Below are 18040 nucleotides of genomic sequence, written 5' to 3' on the forward strand. Positions count from 1 at the left end.
GCATACAGACGTGTTCTTGATCAGGATAAACTCCGCCTTCCCGTATTCTGTGCTCAGTCAGATAATTTCTTCTCCTACACTGGGCAGGCATTTATGATCCTATTTTGATCCAACAACCCCACTCAGCTACTGAGCAGAATGTTGGAATGCCTTCCTGGTTGGGATGGGTGCGACTTTCTTACTTCGAGCTGCGCGAGGTTTTCTGATCTATCACTCATAAGTCTGTGCCAAGCTAGAAACGATGAATAGGCGGCTCTGTGATCGCTAAAACTCTCGTTTCATGCCATGCTTGGCTCGTTTTCCGTGATACAATTGTTGTATACCCCATGTTTCCTTAGAATTAGTGCCCCAAAATGAACTCTTAGTCCACTCCAAACATTTCCTTACTTTATTATTTAATACCGTTATGTCTAAAAACCATACAAATTACTTTCCGAAATTCCTTCGATCTTAATCCAGTACTTTCTCCCTACCTCAATTTCCCTGGTCTTAATCCGTTATTTTACCATCCCTCGGGCCTTTCCCAGCGCCTTCTTGGACGGACTCCTAATCCGGTATTTTCCGAAAATAACAATTACTTCCATATCTCACCTCTCCTCAACACCCTCTAGTCCAACCCCCAAGGGTTGTCCTCCTTCTAACTACCCAATTACCACCTTGGGCCTTACTCCCTCCATTTTCTCGAACCCTCCCTCAGAGTACAGACGTAAAAGCCCTCTGAATTAACAAACATGATTCATTATACTTAAAACCATCCTAGAGAGTAGATTTTACAAAGATATCCACTGTGTTAGATTCAACTGTATTGGTCTCAAATAAACATTCCAATTAGATATTAAACAAGTACAATATTATTTTACCGGAATTCAACAAAATACAGTGAGTGATAAAAACACTAAAATGTCTGAATCCCCTGCGAAAAAAGCACACAGGAGAGAAATGGCACGGTTAAGAACACAACGATGGCGTCAACGACAACGGGCACGTGAATCTGCAGTCAGAGAAGGTCATTCCCCATGTGCTGACTTCCCAATAAATGAGGAGGAATCTATTCCGATAAAGATGGAGCTCAACCACGATTCAGATGGGGGAGTAATGGAAATGGATCTCTCAAACAGGGAACTGAATGTCTCAAACGAATTTTTAGAATGTCAACAGTCGATGAACACATGTTTTAGTGAGGTGAACCTTGAATCAAGTGATGATGACAATGAAAGGAATTATAATACTCGTTATGAGCCAACGTTGAGTGAAGATGAAGGTGATTTTAATTATTTAGACGAATCACCAGATGATAATGAATCAGAGGATGATGTTGAACCGAACGAACTCGAGGCATTTAGGCAGTGGGCCATAGAATCGAGGATCTCTCACAGACAGCTGGATCCACTACTGAGAATTTTTGGGGAAAGACTCCTTCCACAATTGCCAAAGTCATCAAAAACATTCCTCAAAACGACCTCAGTTAAATACAACATAGAAATTTTTGACAGGGGAAATAATAGTGAATTCGTTTATTTTGAGATAGCTGAAAGTTTGAAAAGAATAATCAATCCCAAACTTCATGAAAAAAATGAAATATATCTCCTCATCCATGTTGATGGTACCTCACCATATAAATCCAGTGATACACAGTTTTGGCCAATTTTAGGTAAAGTCTATTTTCAACCAGATATTTATAAAGTTTTTCCAATTGCAATATATAATGGTGTAGGGAAGCCACATAATATTCATCGCTACCTTGAACGGTTCGTGACAGAGATAAACGAAATTTTACAAGGCATTGTGATCGAGAACAAACGTTTCAATGTATTTCTGAAGGCCTTCGTTTGCGACAGACCTGCGAGGTCCTTTATGAAGTGCATTAAAAATCATGGTGCGCATCGAGCATGCGAAGGGTGCAACGTTCAGGGCACATGGATTGACAAACGTACAGTATACTTAGAGACAGATTCCCCAGAAAGGACCGATGAATCATTCCGTTGCCAAGAAGACAAATTACACCATGATGGTATTTCACCTCTGCTAAGAATCAATCCACCGATCGACTTCATTAAGCAGGTCTGTATGGAATCGATGCACCTCCTGTGGTTGGGGATCATGAAAAAGTTTTTGGTCGATATTTGGTTACATGGAGATAGTGACAATCGATTCAGTCAAAATCAGAAAAAAGAATTTTCAGAAAAGTTGTTGTTGATGAGTACGCAAGTACCTAGAGAATTTCAGAGGTCAACTCAATCACTAAATAATATATCGAAGTGGAAGGCCACTCAGTTCCGATTTATGGCGTTGTACATAGGGCCAATCCTACTGAAGCCATGTCTATCTGAGGATCACTACAAGCATTTCCTTCTTTTCCACGTCGCCTGCAGGATCTTGAATTCTAGTGATTTAGCGCTGAAGTATCACAGAATAGCTAAAGAGTTCATGATACTTTTTGTGAAACTGAGTGAAAAATTATATGGGAAAAAAAACCAAGTTCTAAATCTCCACACTCTCCTCCATTCGGCCGACGATGTCGTCTACATGGGATGTCCCCTCAGCGACATCACTGCTTTTCCCTTCGAAAGTGCATTGGGCAGTGTAAAGCGCATGTTACGCTCAGGATACAGGCCATTGGCACAAATATGCCGGCGTATCTGTGAACAACATCTGAACAATCAGGTAAAAGCTGAATTGCCACGTATCACACAAACTTTGAGGAGATTACGTCCCGATCCATCTGGGGACACTCGAGTCAAGACGGTTTCTCACAAAGGGTGCACACTGACAACCTCGAGGCCTAACAATTGGGTTATCTTAAATGATGGGAAAGTCCTGGAGATCGACGAGATGTTCATTAGGTCTTCAGAATCCCGTGTGAGAATATCTGGTATATAACTGCAGATACTGAAGCCCATGTTTATGTATCCATGTTATTCTGATGCTCTCAGTATGTGGCGTCTATCAAAGAAGAGAGCTATACGTGTCAATTGTGATTTGAAGGATGTACGCAGCAAAATGATCACCATCGATTTGAGTAGTGACTTGAAGGAAGAAATTTATACCATGCCTCTTTTGCATTCATAAAACTCGAAGATAATTCACAGTTAGGTTGTGATTTTTTCAATGAATAATATTATTCCACCTAAACAATGTGATTATCAATTTATTATCCCATTGATGACGTTTTTATTTATTATTTCAATTGTTAGTATTGATTTTGTATGAGACTCAAGTTTCCATAAAGCGTCAATTTCATTTTAAAAATGTTTGGATTCCATCTAGATTAACTTTTTCTTTGAATTGAACATGACACGTGCTGTTTCATATTCAGGGAGGAATTATATACCAATAATGTTGATTAAGTCAATTATTATAGTTTTTTTTCTCAGACATTTTCTCTCGTGTGTAGGGCATGAATTGTGCGAGGGACTTGGAGGGTGGTACAACATACTCATTAAGTTTGATTTTTTTTCTAATTTGAAATTAAATTTTCCCGAAGATAATTTCATTATTATTAATTAATGGAAATAGGTCAAGAAATAATTATAAAAAAAATTTGGTAAATTGAACTTTACTTTCTTTTAATATTAATATGGCACGAGGAAGTGACGTCTGTGATCTAAAAGAATATCGTCATCTGTCGATAAAAAAGTCTCAGTTCTTTCTCCCTATGGAGCAACTGTTTATGTATATATTAACTCTCCGGCTCTCCACGTCGATTCGTTTTTGTACCAATAATATTGAGTAGAAATCTCTTCTCAATAATAAGCCATATAATCCCATATTAATGATAACCGTCTGTCTGTTCAATATTCATTCCTTAGAATACGCAAAATAATTGAAAAAAAACTGATCTTCCTCAGGATAAAGTGTTGGAAACACAACATGATAAACACTATTTATTTTCTAAATGAATTGATGGTGGTTTTTGTGAAAAGTCGCAATTTAATAGAATCATCAAGTTCTGTATCAGTGTGTGTGAGACGCCCGGTACGCGGCTCGAGTTACTCATAGCTCTCGAGCTCGGCAGTGTGTACGTTTTTTGCGTCTCTGTCGGTGGCCAAACAAACCCTAAAATTCCTAGAAATAACCTGATCGTGGTTTCATTGAAGTGTAGCAATACAATAAAAAAAATTCAGTGCTGTATCAGTGTGTGTGCGTTGAGCCGCCCGGTACACGACTCGAGTCAGTCATAGCTCTCGAGCTAAGCCGTCTGTACGTTTTGTGCCTCCGTTTCGGTAGGCAAATAAGCCCTAAAGTTTCTACGAATAATCAAAGCTCGACACACATAATTTTCTAAATTAATTGAGAGTGACTTTGTTGCAAAGTGACAAGTGACAACAGACAAGTGAATCGACTGAGGCATTGCGTGAGGTGGCGTGAGTTCCGAGAACGCATTACAGTCGCCACTTTCTTTGATTTTTTTTCTCCTATTGACACGTATTTCATGACAAGACGGTTTCAGTGAACTCAGTGTGCCAGGTAAGATATAAAATATAATATAATTGAGTTATTATAGGGTAAAATATAGAAGTACTTCATACATGCAATGAGGTTAGAGAAATCTCTCTGTGGCGTCTCTGAAAAACGTATTTAACTTTGAGATTGATTGCATCACAATTAATATAAATTTATTTTTGTATATTTCATTTATTATTTGGGGAAATATTTCAGTTATTTTCTGGTCTTTGATTCACAAATTGCCAAATTGAAATTTATTAGATCATATCACAGTAGTGTGGTTCGTCTCGAGTGAGTGTGTGTGGCTTGGGCATCGTTCGAGCAACCGGCCGGTACACGTTTCTATCATGTATCGACTTATAATCGAACATTATAATAGAACGATTCCAGGGAAATTTCGAATAATTTTAATAGTTCATTACAGAATGTCGAATCCTACTTTCAAAAATTATAAGTACCTACTCGTCCATTTTATTGAGGAAGGAGCTACTTTCGACATTGCGGCTAATCCCTGGGTCAAATATGACGAGAAGAAAAAACAATTCTTGAGTTTGTTTCACGCTGGTGATGAATCCGAGCTGACAGAATCATTATTGAGAACCTATAATGCTCCTCCCTAAAGATGGAAATATTATCCGGTCGACCTGAGAGGGGGTGCAGGTGAATACTGGATTTCGAATATTTGCCCAAAATATATATATTTTCTTCTATTCAATAATTTTCCATTATCCATTTTCAGACACATATGATATTGCATTGGAACGACTACAGAACTTGAAAGACCTTCCATACGGCTTCTCAGATCACGAGTACAGTCAACAAAAAATTGAAGGATTGAAAAAAATGATTAGATTAAGAAAGACGAATCACAATCATTATGAGATCAAAGGCCTCTTTTCTCAGGCAGGTGGACCTCTAGATGATAAGGATGATGATAGGATTTCAACAGAAGTCGGTCAGTTCACAGAATTAAAAAATTTATAACAATTTACTCATTCCGAGTGTAATGTCCTTATCCATGCTGAGGTTTGAATCGAATGAATTTATAATATTTATAGATGAGTCTTCGGATACAGGAGATAAAGAAAACGTTAAAAAGCAGAGAAATAAACGTTCTGACGGAGAAAGAAAACGCAAGCAAATTGTCGCCGATTCCTCACCGGAAATGGAGATTGAAAAGTCATCGAAACTTCGTGAGGAACGAAGGAAAGTTGTCTCCGATTCTTCACCCGAAGAATTTGTCAAACGTAAGAAGATCAGTAAGAAAAAGACAGTTTTCACAGACTCTTCACCTGAACCATCTTCTAAACGTCGAAGAATTGAGAAAAAAAAGACGGGTATAATGAGAAAATTGTTAATATACTGATAATCGTACCGATAAAACATTAAATTATATTTCTTACTTTTCTAGACCAAGGCAGCACTGAAATTGATAAAGAAATGGAAATTGCAAGGTCTAAATCATCGACCAGTAAAAAGACAAAAACTCAAGGACTTTTGACAGCCTCCTCCGCTTCAAATATCACAAATTCAGGTGAATCTCAGCTTGATAAATCTCGGAATATTTGTTTCTACTGACTGCATTTCGAAATTCTATAAATTCAGCCATTATTGAGTATTTATTATTTCATTCATAGATCAAAAAGTAGTTGGAGACCATGATGTTACTGACAGTGTGGATGTTCAACCTTCGTCATCCAGACGCAGATTCGACTGTGAGAAAAGGAGATCGACATCAATGATGGACGATTCTCCTCAATCTACGCCCAAGTCCTCCCACGCAAGCATAGTGCATACTCCAGCTACATTTCCTCGAATAAAGTCGACAGTGGCCCTTGCTCAACATCTTCCAAATTCGGACCAAGACTCTCATCAACTTCTACTATTATGTCTTCGACTGTTGCGGAATTTAACATCAGCGGTGGGCCAGTTAAAAGGAGACATGGTGCAGATGCGCGAGGATTGGTCCAATGACCGCAGAAGAAACGTTGAGAGACAGGTACCCCTCAGTGGGAATTTGCATCATCATTATTGTGACAGCGTTGATAAGTTTAATCAGTTCAACAACAGGCTCCTCCGTGAGCAAGATTTCCGTAACACCATTGTAAGACTTTTTTCTTTCATTCCTCTTACTCATGAACCATGATTAGTGTTTCTATTTTATTGATTTTTTTCAGTGTGCCCGAATTTCTAGTCTCATCAATGTAAAGAAATCCTTATCGAAGAACATTGGTTTCATCCTGAAGCCTCTTATGACTAAAGAACTTCTCCAGCACTATACTGCCCAAAAAAAGACGGGAGACAAGTTGTTATTCACAACTTTACCAATATGGTCTTGCATAAAAGGTAATTTTCCGTTCCAATTACAATTTCCACTTTGTTCCCTAATTTATATAATGATTGATCATCATTTATTCAATTCATTTCCAGAGGAATTAAAGAAAGAAGCCAGCAAAAAGAAGATTCCAGAGTATAAAGATGCAGAACTGTTGCAAGGCTTGGGTGGTACCATCAATAATTGTCGTTCCTGGAAGAAAAACAACGAGGACCACAATGACAATAATGGCAGAGATGAGGAGGCAGCTGGAGGAAATGTTGTGGAAGATGGTGCACAAAATGCAGACGACTGAATGGACACTAAAAAATATGACTTAAAAACATGTAAAGGTATTCTTTTAATAAATAAAAATGCTGGTACATTCCAAAAATAATAAATCAACAAGTGTTGAACGATTTATTTGAACGGGGTCCCGAGCGACTGGGCTGACACTGATCCGGATAGTGGCCCCCAATATGAACTGAATATCATCAGTTCATGATACTGAACGCCGGGTCAAGCTATGCTACGTTGATTTGGATCAGGCTCGGACGTAGTCACCTGATAGCAATGCGATGTTTTTCGCCTGATCCTGTCAGGATAGAAAACACCGTCACCGAAAACATCAGTCCCTGATCCAGTTTCCCTAGTCAGGAACTGATTCGAAGTCAGGTTTTCAGGATCAGTTCCCAGTCACAAAATTAACGGAATTTCTACTCGGGCAAGTTCTTTCAAAAAATACGACGAAATTCAAGAGGTTTGATGACAAAACAATTTTAATCCCGTCGACTGAGTTCCGCACTGTGCCTCGACTACAGACGGACGAGGTCACAAACATTCCCCAGTTGATTTCCCGGTAACGACAACTTCGACCATAGACTGGCGAAGTTATCGTATTAATTCAAATCATAACGTATAAGGGTCGATAACCATGGTATTAGATTCCAATATATTGTTACGTATCCCCCTTCGAAGGCTCATTCATTTGTCTATGATCTGAACTTCGGGAGAATCACGACTGTCTTTTGGATATGATATCAGTCTTGTGTGTCTCTCTTCGGAGCTCTGACGTGTCACATCGTAATACTCTTTGTAACTAATAAACCGCCCCAAATATTTATCAACCTGTGTCCTCTTTATTCTTCGCTGGATATAACATTGGTGTCAGAAGTGGTTTTATTTAAAACCTACGAGCCTAAAAAAAAAAGGGAGTGAAGTGTACAACTGTCAGAAAAAAATTAATCTTTTAAAATCGCTCTATCCTTCCGGCACTATTAATTGGACTATTTACTTTTGGATTCCTGTTAACAAATTTTTGGAATTATTAAATGTGACGTCAATCGGTGGAAAATTATTTTTCTCCTTTATTGGTGAGTCACTTTATTTAAATAATTATGTCGGGAAGAGGAAGGCGAAGACGAGCCACTTTGGAAGAGCATCATGCTCCATTGGCTCCCCCCTATCGCCCTCATTCTCCACTGGATGACGAAATACTCCACCATAATCCGACTTCTCGAGAAATTGAAGATTTGGGCAATCAACTTCGCAATGAATTCCAAAATCAATTACGGGACGCTGTAACTAGTATCAGAGAAGTTATTCGACAAGAGAGAGAGGAAGAACGCCGGATTAGTCGCAATGACATTTTTAATTCACTTAGAAATCTTACAGGCAATTCAACAACTCATAATATCCATGGAATTCTTCAAAATTGTACACCAGGAAACCAGGCAATTCCTATCGTTGTCGATGTCCACCAGAACCCTACTCCAGAGATTCCAGGAAATTTTTCAGCCGATAATTATCATACTGTTCCTGTCAACTCTGAACAACATCTTTCTGGGGAACTCCTTAATCCAACCATTCCAAGAATTAATGGTACTTCAAGGGAACCAAACACGTCACAATCAGTTCCAGCAGTCCTAGGCATGACTCTTCAACATGGAACGGAAGCGCCGATTCCTCCTGGGGTTCAAGTGCCACCATACCCTCCTCCGAGGAATCCAACAGATAACACTCTAAATTATTTCCCTTCTCACCCCTTTGCTTTTGCTAATCGTAGTGATGCTGCACATGCTAACGCTAATCCTTCTCCTCACATCAATAATTTACCCTCAATGAAGGAAAACAGAATTTCCCAAATTAAACCAGATACGTACGACGGTTCAGAACTTTGGTCTCATTACTACCTGCAATTCGAAATTGCTTCTTCTCATAACCAGTGGTCAGAAGAGACTAAAGCTTCACAATTATTAACGCGTCTCCGCGGAAAAGCTCGGTTAATTTTGAGTAAAATCGTAGATCAGAATAAATCAGATTACAAAACAATTACAAAAATATTAGCTGAAAAGTTTGATGAAAAACATCTTTCGCGTATGTATTACCACGAATTACAATCTCGGAAACAGAAAAAAGGTGAAAGCTACGTCACTTACTCGGAAGAGATTGATCGACTTAGCCGTTTGGCTTATTCAAGTTCTTCTGAGGAAGAACGTGATCGTGCTGCCTGCCGCGCCTTTATCGATGGAATCAATAACCCACAAATGGAATTTACCTTAAAATCTGAGGATATTGAAAATTTCCAACGTGCAGTTGAACGCGCAACTCAGTTGAGTTCTATTTCCAACTCTGTGATTAACAAACGCCAACCTCAAAATTCATCGCATTTTCGATCACAAATCGATTATCGCGATCTCTCATCAAAACATGACAGGCATAAGAAATTTTTCAATACGGAAACGAATATACGATGCTACAAATGTCACAATTTTGGCCATTTCGCTAAGCATTGCAACAGCTTTGGTAACCCAAATCAAAATAGTTCTAGGAGTTCTCACAATAATCCCACACAAGAATTCAACTCAACTCGGGTCAATCACCATCCCTACCGTCATTTTAATAATGGCAGTAGAAATTTCAAATCAAAATTTCCATATAATAACAAACATTCAAACCGAAACGGATCTGCTAACACCCACACACATTCGGAAAACTGAATGGAGTCGATTCGTTGGGGGACGAATTGACTCAACCAAATTTCAATATTTCTAGATGTTTTCAGGTGAAAAATGAAACTCAAGATCCAATCCTTGCTTTGGAATTGAAAGGAAAAATTAATGATCATTCTTGCTTTATGACAATTGACACGGCTAGTGACATTACATTAATTAACCCTAAACTTTTGAACAACAATCTGACTGGTCTAAAAAACTCTACCAGAAGGATCAGTATTATCACTGTTTCTGGCGAACATTTCCCTTATCAAGCTATCAAAGAAATTGAAATTTCCATCGGAAATTTTTCTATTGTTCTTGACGCGGTCTTCGCAAGTATAAAAGAAGATTGTATTCTTGGCTTAGATTTTCTCTACAAATCTGGCCTCTTACAAGACTTCCAGTCGATTGTTAAGAGAAAATTTGACATTGATAACCCTAAGAAAACGGTTTTTATCAAACGAACGATTTCGAAAGGAATCTCTGGATTTTCCCCAAATATTCCTGAATTTTTGCTTCAACTATTTGAAAATTCATGTGAGTTATTAAATCCAAAAGAACAGAGAGTATTCAAAAGCTTTCTTCTAACTTATCAAGAGCGCTTTTCCTCTAGTTCTACTGACTTAGGGAGATATCCAGGAGCTAAACACGTAATCGACACTGGGAACTCGAATCCAATCAAACAAAATCCTCGCAGAGTCCCATTCCATTACCGCGACAAAGTTTTTGATCTCCTTGAGGAAATGAAAGAACAACAGGTTATTGAACCTAGCTACAGTCCTTGGGCTTCTCCTGTTGTCCTAGTTAAGAAAAAAGATGATAAAAACACCCCGCGTTTTTGTGTCGATTATCGCGAACTGAACAACATCACCAAAAAAGATTCCATGCCTTTACCTCGCGACGAAGAAATTTTTGATGCTGCCTCTGAATCTTCTTGGTTCTCAACAATCGACTTAAAAAGCGGATATTGGCAAGTCGAACTGGATCCTAAAGATAAAGAGAAAACTGCTTTTGCAATTGGCGATGAATTATGGCAATTCAAAATTCTCCCTTTTGGTCTTTGCAACGCCCCTGCAACCTTCGTTAGAATAATGAATGAGGTTTTACGAGGCTTGAATGGGAAAATTTGTCGCGTATTTCTAGATGACATCATTGTTTTCGGTCATAATTTTGACGAACATTTACACAATCTCAAATTAGTATTCTCTCGATTAACTGAAGCCAACTTAAAAGTGAACACGAAAAAATGTAAATTTTTCAAACACGAAGTGCTTTATTTGGGTCACATAATTTCAAGAAATGGAATCAAATGCTCTCAGGACAAAATTTCATCTATTATAGATTGGCCAATTCCTAAAACTAAACGTCAACTCAGAAGTTTCCTTGGTTTATGCTCCTACTACAGAAAATACGTGAAAGGTTTTGCTGCCATTGCTAAACCCTTACATACTCTAACTGAAGATCGAATTCCCTTCAAATGGACCCCTGAATCTCAAGCTAGTTTTGATCAATTGAAATCCGGCCTAACCTCTCCACCTACTCGATCAATTCCAATTCCCAATGGCGATTTCATTCTAGATACTGATGCATCATTATTCGCCATTGGAGCCACCCTTTCCCAAATTCAGAATGACGAAGAAAAAGTCATTGCTTATTTCAGTAAATGTTTAAACAAATCTGAGAGAAATTATTGCGTCACTCGTAGGGAACTATTAGCTGTAGTTGTATCTGTCGAGCATTTCAGTCATTATCTTCTCGGAAGAAAATTCTTAATTAGAACAGACCACGCAGCTTTGAAATGGCTTCTTTCTTTTAAAAATCCACAAGACCAAGTGGCTCGTTGGATCGAAATTCTATTCACTTACGATTTTGAAATTACTCACAGACCAGGCCATCTTCATGGAAATGCTGATGGTTTGTCGAGACGTCCTTGCTCTTGTAAAAAATGTGAAAGACTCAATACAAGAAACGAGGAAGAAGAGAAACACGTTTTTCGAACAACTTGCATCACTACTGATGACGGCAATTGGTCCACTCTGCAGGCTCAAGATCCAATCCTCCGTATGTTGATCGATTCAAAAAAACGGAATCAACGTCCTGATTGGCATGAAATCTCTCACCTTGGCGCAGATGTCAAGCTTTACCTCCTATATTGGGATTCTCTCGAATTGATAGGTGATACTCTCTACCGTCGATGGGAATCCAACGACAAATCCAAAATTACCCTTCAAATTATTGTTCCTAATTCTTCGAGAAAAGAAATACTCAAGACAGCACACTCTTCTCCCCTCGGTGGCCATTTCAAAGTCAACAAAACGCTAGATAATATTCGGAAACGTTTCTATTGGGCTTCTTGTAAAATTGATGTTGAGAATTGGTGCCGCAGATGTTCTGTTTGTTTCAGTCGAGATGGCCCAGCACAACGAGCCAGAGGGGAATTACAGCTTTATAATGTCGGCTTTCCTTTTGAGAGAATAGCAGTTGACATTTTAGGTCCTTTACCAAGAACTATTAGTAACAATCGGTTCGTCCTTGTAGTCACTGACTATTTTTCTCGTTGGCCTGAAGCAATCCCGCTTCCAAATCATCGGGCAGCTACTATCGCTGAAGCTTTGGTAGTCCATGTTGTTTCACGTTTTGGAATACCTCTAGAAATCCACTCCGATCAAGGAAGAGATTTTGAATCCGGAATTTTCACCTCACTTATGAAGCTATTAGGTATTCATAAAACGCGTACCACCCCATTGCATCCACAATCCAATGGTATGGTTGAGCGTTTAAACAGAACTATCCTTAACTACCTCGCTAAATTTATCAATGACAATCAGAATTCATGGGACAAGTGGCTTCCATTATTCCTTCTCGCATATCGTTCCTCCAAGCATCAAACCACCCAATTCACTCCAGCAAAGTTAATATTCGGTAGAGAATTGCGACTTCCTCTAGATTTGCTTCATGGTAACCCATCATTCAATAACTCTAACAATCTCGGAAATTTACCTGATTACATAGATCAGTTGCAAGAGCAATTGGTGAACACCCATAATCAAGTCAGAGAAAATTGGAAAATCAAAAGCGACAAAATGAAATCTAAATTCGATTTAAAAGCTCACATGATATACTTTACACCTGGTCAGAGAGTTTGGCTCTTTGCCCCCAAGAGAGTCAAAGGTCGATGTCCAAAAATTCAAAAAAGTTGGGAGAAAACATATGTGATCCGATCCAAACTAAATGATGTTGTGTATCAAATTCAGAAATTCCCTAAAGGAAAATTCAAAATAGTACATGTCAACCGTCTGTGGCCAGTGGAACATGATGATCTAGAATGATTATTATCCTTCAGTGCCCCATCACTTATGTCTGTTGTAGCAGACGGGCCCCATCACTTATGTCTGTTGTAGCAGACGGGCCCCATCACTTATGTCTGTTGTAGCAGACGGGCCCCATCACTTATGTCTGTTGTAGCAGACGGGCCCCATCACTTATGTCTGTTGTAGCAGACGGGCCTGATTACTTGTGTCTGTTGTAGCAGACTGGCCTGATTACTTATGTCTGTTGTAGCAGACGGGCCTCATTACTTGTGTCTGTTGTAGCAGACGGGCCCCATTACTTGTGTCTGTTGTAGCAGACGGGCCTGATTACTTGTGTCTGTTGTAGCAGACTGGCCTGATTACTTATGTCTGTTGTAGCAGACGGGCCTCATTACTTGTGTCTGTTGTAGCAGACGGGCCCCATTACTTGTGTCTGTTGTAGCAGACGGGCCTGATTACTTGTGTCTGTTGTAGCAGACTGGCCTGATTACTTATGTCTGTTGTAGCAGACGGACCTCATTACTTGTGTCTGTTGTAGCAGACGGGCCTCATTACTTGTGTCTGTTGTAGCAGACGGGCCCCATTACTTGTGTCTGTTGTAGCAGACGGGCCTGATTACTTGTGTCTGTTGAAGCAGACTGGCCTGATTATTTATTTTTAACTGTTTCACTTTACTCTATCACCTTTGAGTTATTTCAGGATGAATGAATGTGTGTATGTGTCAAAATGAATTATATACGCTTATTTTTGCATAATGCATGTAATAATTTCGAAAGCTTTCGAAAAACTGCAATCTTGTGAAGTTTGAATTTTTGGTAGTTGCTTTTAAACTAGTTGCTAGTAGTTGTCTGCAGACAAGTAATTTGAAAAAGTAGTTGCTTGTTATTTTCATTGAATGATATTCTCATTTAAATGTTTTTCTTTTCTTTTCTAATTTGAGGAAATCTCTGTGTTGAGTTGTTTTCAGATACTGTACCCATAACGGAAATTTTCAAGTGAACCATTCTGCTGTTTCAGAAAATGAACAATGAAAGTTCGAGTCAAATACTGACATTCACACCCTTAATGAATAAGTCAATTAAGAACACTTTATTCCTCTTGCTCAACATAACCCATTGAAAATTGTAACAAACACTTTCGATAAATTATGATTGTATAGAATCAAACAAATATTAATCGGCTGTTCTTTAGCGTTGATTTCTGGGAGGTTTTAGCTAAAGAACAGACTGGGGCCCTCCCTATGTGAGATCTTGCAACGCTTAAATTTTTCAGTTTGTCTTAAATTAAAGCAACAAATCCTAGAGTTGTAATACCTCAAATAGTCCCTGGTGTGATTGCCGGGGCGGCAATCTTTTTGCGGAGGGGAGTAGTGTTACGTATCCCCCTTCGAAGGCTCATTCATTTGTCTATGATCTGAACTTCGGGAGAATCACGACTGTCTTTTGGATATGATATCAGTCTTGTGTGTCTCTCTTCGGAGCTCTGACGTGTCACATCGTAATACTCTTTGTAACTAATAAACCGCCCCAAATATTTATCAACCTGTGTCCTCTTTATTCTTCGCTGGATATAACAATATATATTTACTCATTACAATGAATCTCTAATATTGCAAAAGCGACAGAATAAGAGAGCAAAGTATAGTAAGAAATAGTGAAAATAAAGGCACTCGCAATAGAGCTGAGTAATCCCCTCATCAAAGGCTCTATTGTCCGAATGTAAACATTGACGCTCGGTCAACCGCCGAGTGTGGAAATTCCAGACTTTAATGTCTCTCTCTTACTCGTTACAAAAATTTTGACCAAATATTCAGTACAGAAAATTTTCTTTACAATTCACAAAAATTATCCAACGTGCCCCACGGTGGGCGCCATTGAGACAAGGGCTTTTTTTATTTAAGTAATTTATAGTTTATTCGTCATTCCGAACAACTTTTCTAAAAACCCTCCCCTGACGCGGCCTGGGTCAAAGGCCGTCAGGGCTCCAGATATTTTCCGTAAGGAACGTTAAATAATCAAAGTGACAATAATAAATTGGGTGCCAGTTGGTTTAACGGGAACCAACAATGTTTCCCGGCAATCTCGGGGTGTGAGAGTTGGAAGACCCAGTAGAAATTAAAGAGAGAGAAAGAGAAAGGAGAAATAAAGCAGAAGTACTATAAAAATCAAAACTTACTTTATTGTCGACAGTTTAACTCGATCACTTGTTACACCTCGGAAATCGACTCTACGTATTACAGTATTATAAATAATTTCAGAATATAACAAACTTACAAATTACAAGATTGCGAACGAGGTATAAAGATGCACGTGTACAGTGCCAAGACAAGTATTAACACACTTAACACCGGGACAAGAGTGACCGTTAACCCAATCGAACGACCTGTTGCGGGGCAATTCGGTCGATATTTTGACGCATGAGACCTTTGATGGTGGCTAGGGTCCCTAGCAGTCGTCGTAAAGACGGATAGTGCGTATATATCCCCGGGACTTAACCTACGGTGATCTGGGAAGATTTCCATGGGTAGGGAAATCGCTCCGACGCGAGGGGAAAACAATACCTCCTGTTACAATATGTAATTTACTATCCATACTCCTTTTAATACGAAATACAATGTGTCGTCTACCTACAGAATCGTGGGCAACCGGTTTTTTACCTTCTGCTCCCAAAATTCACTATCATCAGCTTGTAAGATAATATGAATTGAATTAATTTTTTTTTTAATGAATAGTGCAGAATTTTTTATGGCATAGAAAATTCTAACAATGAAGATAAATATATATCTTAATATACAGGGTGCTTCAAAAAAATGTATACACACTTTAAACTATTGTAGTTTTCCCTCTCTACAAGGCTAATGTTATATTTCTTCGCCAGGTGCTAGCACAATCATCCCTCTATGGTATATTATCAGTTGGAATTTGTAATATCAACATGGGGGACGTACGTTTGAGTTTTGAAGAACGTAAGCAGGCTATCAAGTGGTACTGGGAGTTTGAGAATGTAAATGGAGTTCAAAGGCAGAGGAGCAGGGAGTATGATACAGAACCACCTTCAAGATTAACAATTACACGCATACGAGACAAATTCGAAGTTCATGGAACAGTGTGTCATGTGCATAAAGGTCATTCAGGTCGATCTCGAACAGCTACAAGTGATGAGTCATCAACGGCAGTCTTGGAACTGTTTCAACGCTCTCCTAACAAATCTTCAAGGCAAGGAGCACGTGAAAGTGATGTAAGTGCTAGCAGCGTGCTACGCATTCTGAAGAGAGGCAAGTATCGTGTTTACACTCCAAGGCTGGTGCAACAGCTAAATGACGGCAATCCAGATCGAAGGTTGCAATTTTGTGAATGGATTCAAGAGATGGTGATACGTAAACCGGGATTTATGGGTAGCATCATTTGGTCGGATGAAGCCCAATTCAAACTTAATGGAACTGTCAATAGGCACAATTGTGTTTACTGGGGTGAAGAAAATCCTCACATTACAATTGAAAAAGCTGTAAATTTGCCTGCTGCAAATGTGTGGTGCGGTTTGTCTTCAGGGGGACTCATTGGACCTTTTCGATTAGAAGGCACTATAACTGGTATTAATTACCTAACAATGCTTGCTGATTCCATATTTCCTGCCATTCGTGCATTATACGGTAATGATGATTTTTATTTTCAAAAAGATGGTGCTCCGCCGCACTATCACAGAGACGTACGAGCTTACCTGGATCAAAATTTGTCGGGCCAGTGGATAGGACGCAGGGGGCCAATCGAGTTTCCAGCACGCTCTCCAGACCTTACACCACTGGATTTCTTCTTGTGGGGCACAGTAAAAGATGAGGTGTTGTAAGGAGATTTTGCTGGGGCTTTCGCCCAGCGAAAATTCCAAACGTTCTAGAGCCGTCTCTATCGCTCTCTTATTGGGCGCCAGCCAAACCTTCACGGGAGGTTCAACGAAAACCGGCCTCTGGGGAAATATCGTCTACCCAGAGGACTTTTGTGGCCGGACAATGAATTGCCCAGCTAACGTCAGCGTGATACGGTAGAGTGGGCGAAGTCCACCTGGAGTATTCTCTTTACTTAACAACCGCCGGTATTTCAGGCGGCGTCACACACTTTACAGTGGCAGTCCGTTAGGAATGAAAATTCCTCTTTTCCTGGAGAAGCCTCTCAGCTCCTCCAGCCTTCTTCCCCAGAACTTTTCAGTCCTGGAGGATTCAAGAATTCACTGCGAATCAGCCGGGACTCCTCAGAGCCTGGGACGTCGAAAGGCTGATCTAAACCAGAGCAGAACACTGTTACCTACTCCTGATCACCCACACTTTCAACCACCAGTTACCGCTTCAGTCATCGCGAGTCACCGTCTCCGGGTACTCGAACATCGGCATATGGCCGGGTCGACAGGAGGATTACTTCTACTCCAGACCCACGGGTCCACATGCTCGACATTTGTTTCGCCGAGCCCGATAACCCCGGAAACAACAAAGTCGTCACTTCGAGTTCCGAGAAACTCTTATTTCTTATGGGGGGAATGCAGGGCATTCCCCTTTGCTCGCCATCAGCGGTTCTTCACCTGACGACGTGGGACTCTCGCCCCCTTTCCGAGGTCTTTACAAGCCATTGTGCCACATCATACTCGGGAGAAGTCTTTCCGAACCTCTCACTTCGAGCGTCCGTTCTCGACTGCCTCGAGATCTCCTAGGGCGGTTGCCTCCTAGTCTGAATATCGCAGCGGCGATAGGTCATTCCGTTACCCTATCCCACCAATCAACTCGACGGGATCACGGAGGGACCAGACTTTAAACACTGGTACTACATTTTACCCTAGGCTACCCCGACATAGCCTATAGAGTCGCCCATCTGGAATCCCAGTACGTCGGGCCATTTTCCCCTAAACACAGCTGGGCGAGCTCTACTACGGCGAAAGTCCATTAACGTCCTCCAGACTATCGAGTGCACGGTTTCACCCAACCGTACGCC

At 40.0% G+C, this 18040-nt stretch overlaps 3 protein-coding genes across 6 annotated transcripts; all 3 read left to right on the forward strand.

Moving 5' to 3' along the window:
• Positions 1 to 260: 260 nt before the first annotated feature.
• Positions 261 to 2890, forward strand: LOC135159792 (uncharacterized). The gene has a single exon (XM_064115830.1). It carries the CDS (start codon positions 901 to 903, stop codon positions 2878 to 2880), a length of 1980 nt encoding a protein of 659 aa, XP_063971900.1. The 5' UTR covers positions 261 to 900; the 3' UTR covers positions 2881 to 2890.
• A 17-nt stretch (positions 2891 to 2907) lies between these two features.
• LOC135159794 (uncharacterized) lies at positions 2908 to 15962 on the forward strand. Of its 4 annotated transcripts, XM_064115834.1 has the most exons (8): positions 2911 to 5106; positions 5186 to 5401; positions 5505 to 5783; positions 5858 to 5980; positions 6084 to 6550; positions 6624 to 6792; positions 6877 to 7107; positions 15945 to 15962. In XM_064115834.1, exons 2-7 carry the CDS (start codon positions 5290 to 5292, stop codon positions 7074 to 7076), a joined length of 1350 nt encoding a protein of 449 aa, XP_063971904.1. In that variant the 5' UTR covers positions 2911 to 5106; positions 5186 to 5289; the 3' UTR covers positions 7077 to 7107; positions 15945 to 15962. The 4 variants fall into 4 exon arrangements, with proteins under 4 accessions (XP_063971907.1, XP_063971906.1, XP_063971904.1 ...); XM_064115837.1 differs by lacking the exon at positions 15945 to 15962 and having other exon boundaries at positions 2908 to 5106; positions 6084 to 6445; positions 6877 to 7223; XM_064115836.1 differs by lacking the exon at positions 15945 to 15962 and having other exon boundaries at positions 2909 to 5106; positions 5505 to 5693; positions 6877 to 7222.
• LOC135159795 (uncharacterized) lies at positions 15953 to 16993 on the forward strand. Its single transcript, XM_064115838.1, has 2 exons — positions 15953 to 16656; positions 16744 to 16993. Exons 1-2 carry the CDS (start codon positions 16002 to 16004, stop codon positions 16908 to 16910), a joined length of 822 nt encoding a protein of 273 aa, XP_063971908.1. The 5' UTR covers positions 15953 to 16001; the 3' UTR covers positions 16911 to 16993.
• Positions 16994 to 18040: the final 1047 nt, after the last annotated feature.

This window comes from Diachasmimorpha longicaudata, chromosome 2 (assembly GCF_034640455.1).
Source record: "Diachasmimorpha longicaudata isolate KC_UGA_2023 chromosome 2, iyDiaLong2, whole genome shotgun sequence".
In the NCBI taxonomy this organism is placed as follows: Eukaryota; Metazoa; Arthropoda; class Insecta; order Hymenoptera; family Braconidae; genus Diachasmimorpha; species Diachasmimorpha longicaudata.

Excerpts from the sequence above, each read along its gene's own strand:
- LOC135159792 (XM_064115830.1), top strand. The coding sequence starts at position 901 with ATGTCTGAATCCCCTGCGAAAAAAGCACACAGGAGAGAAATGGCACGG.
- LOC135159794 (XM_064115834.1), top strand. The coding sequence starts at position 5,290 with ATGATTAGATTAAGAAAGACGAATCACAATCATTATGAGATCAAAGGC. Across the intron at positions 6,551-6,623 it reads AAGATTTCCGTAACACCATT|TGTGCCCGAATTTCTAGTCT; the intron begins GTAAGACTTTTT and ends GATTTTTTTCAG. Across the intron at positions 6,793-6,876 it reads AATATGGTCTTGCATAAAAG|AGGAATTAAAGAAAGAAGCC; the intron begins GTAATTTTCCGT and ends ATTCATTTCCAG.
- LOC135159795 (XM_064115838.1), top strand. The coding sequence starts at position 16,002 with ATGGGGGACGTACGTTTGAGTTTTGAAGAACGTAAGCAGGCTATCAAG. Across the intron at positions 16,657-16,743 it reads ATTAGAAGGCACTATAACTG|ATGGTGCTCCGCCGCACTAT; the intron begins GTATTAATTACC and ends ATTTTCAAAAAG.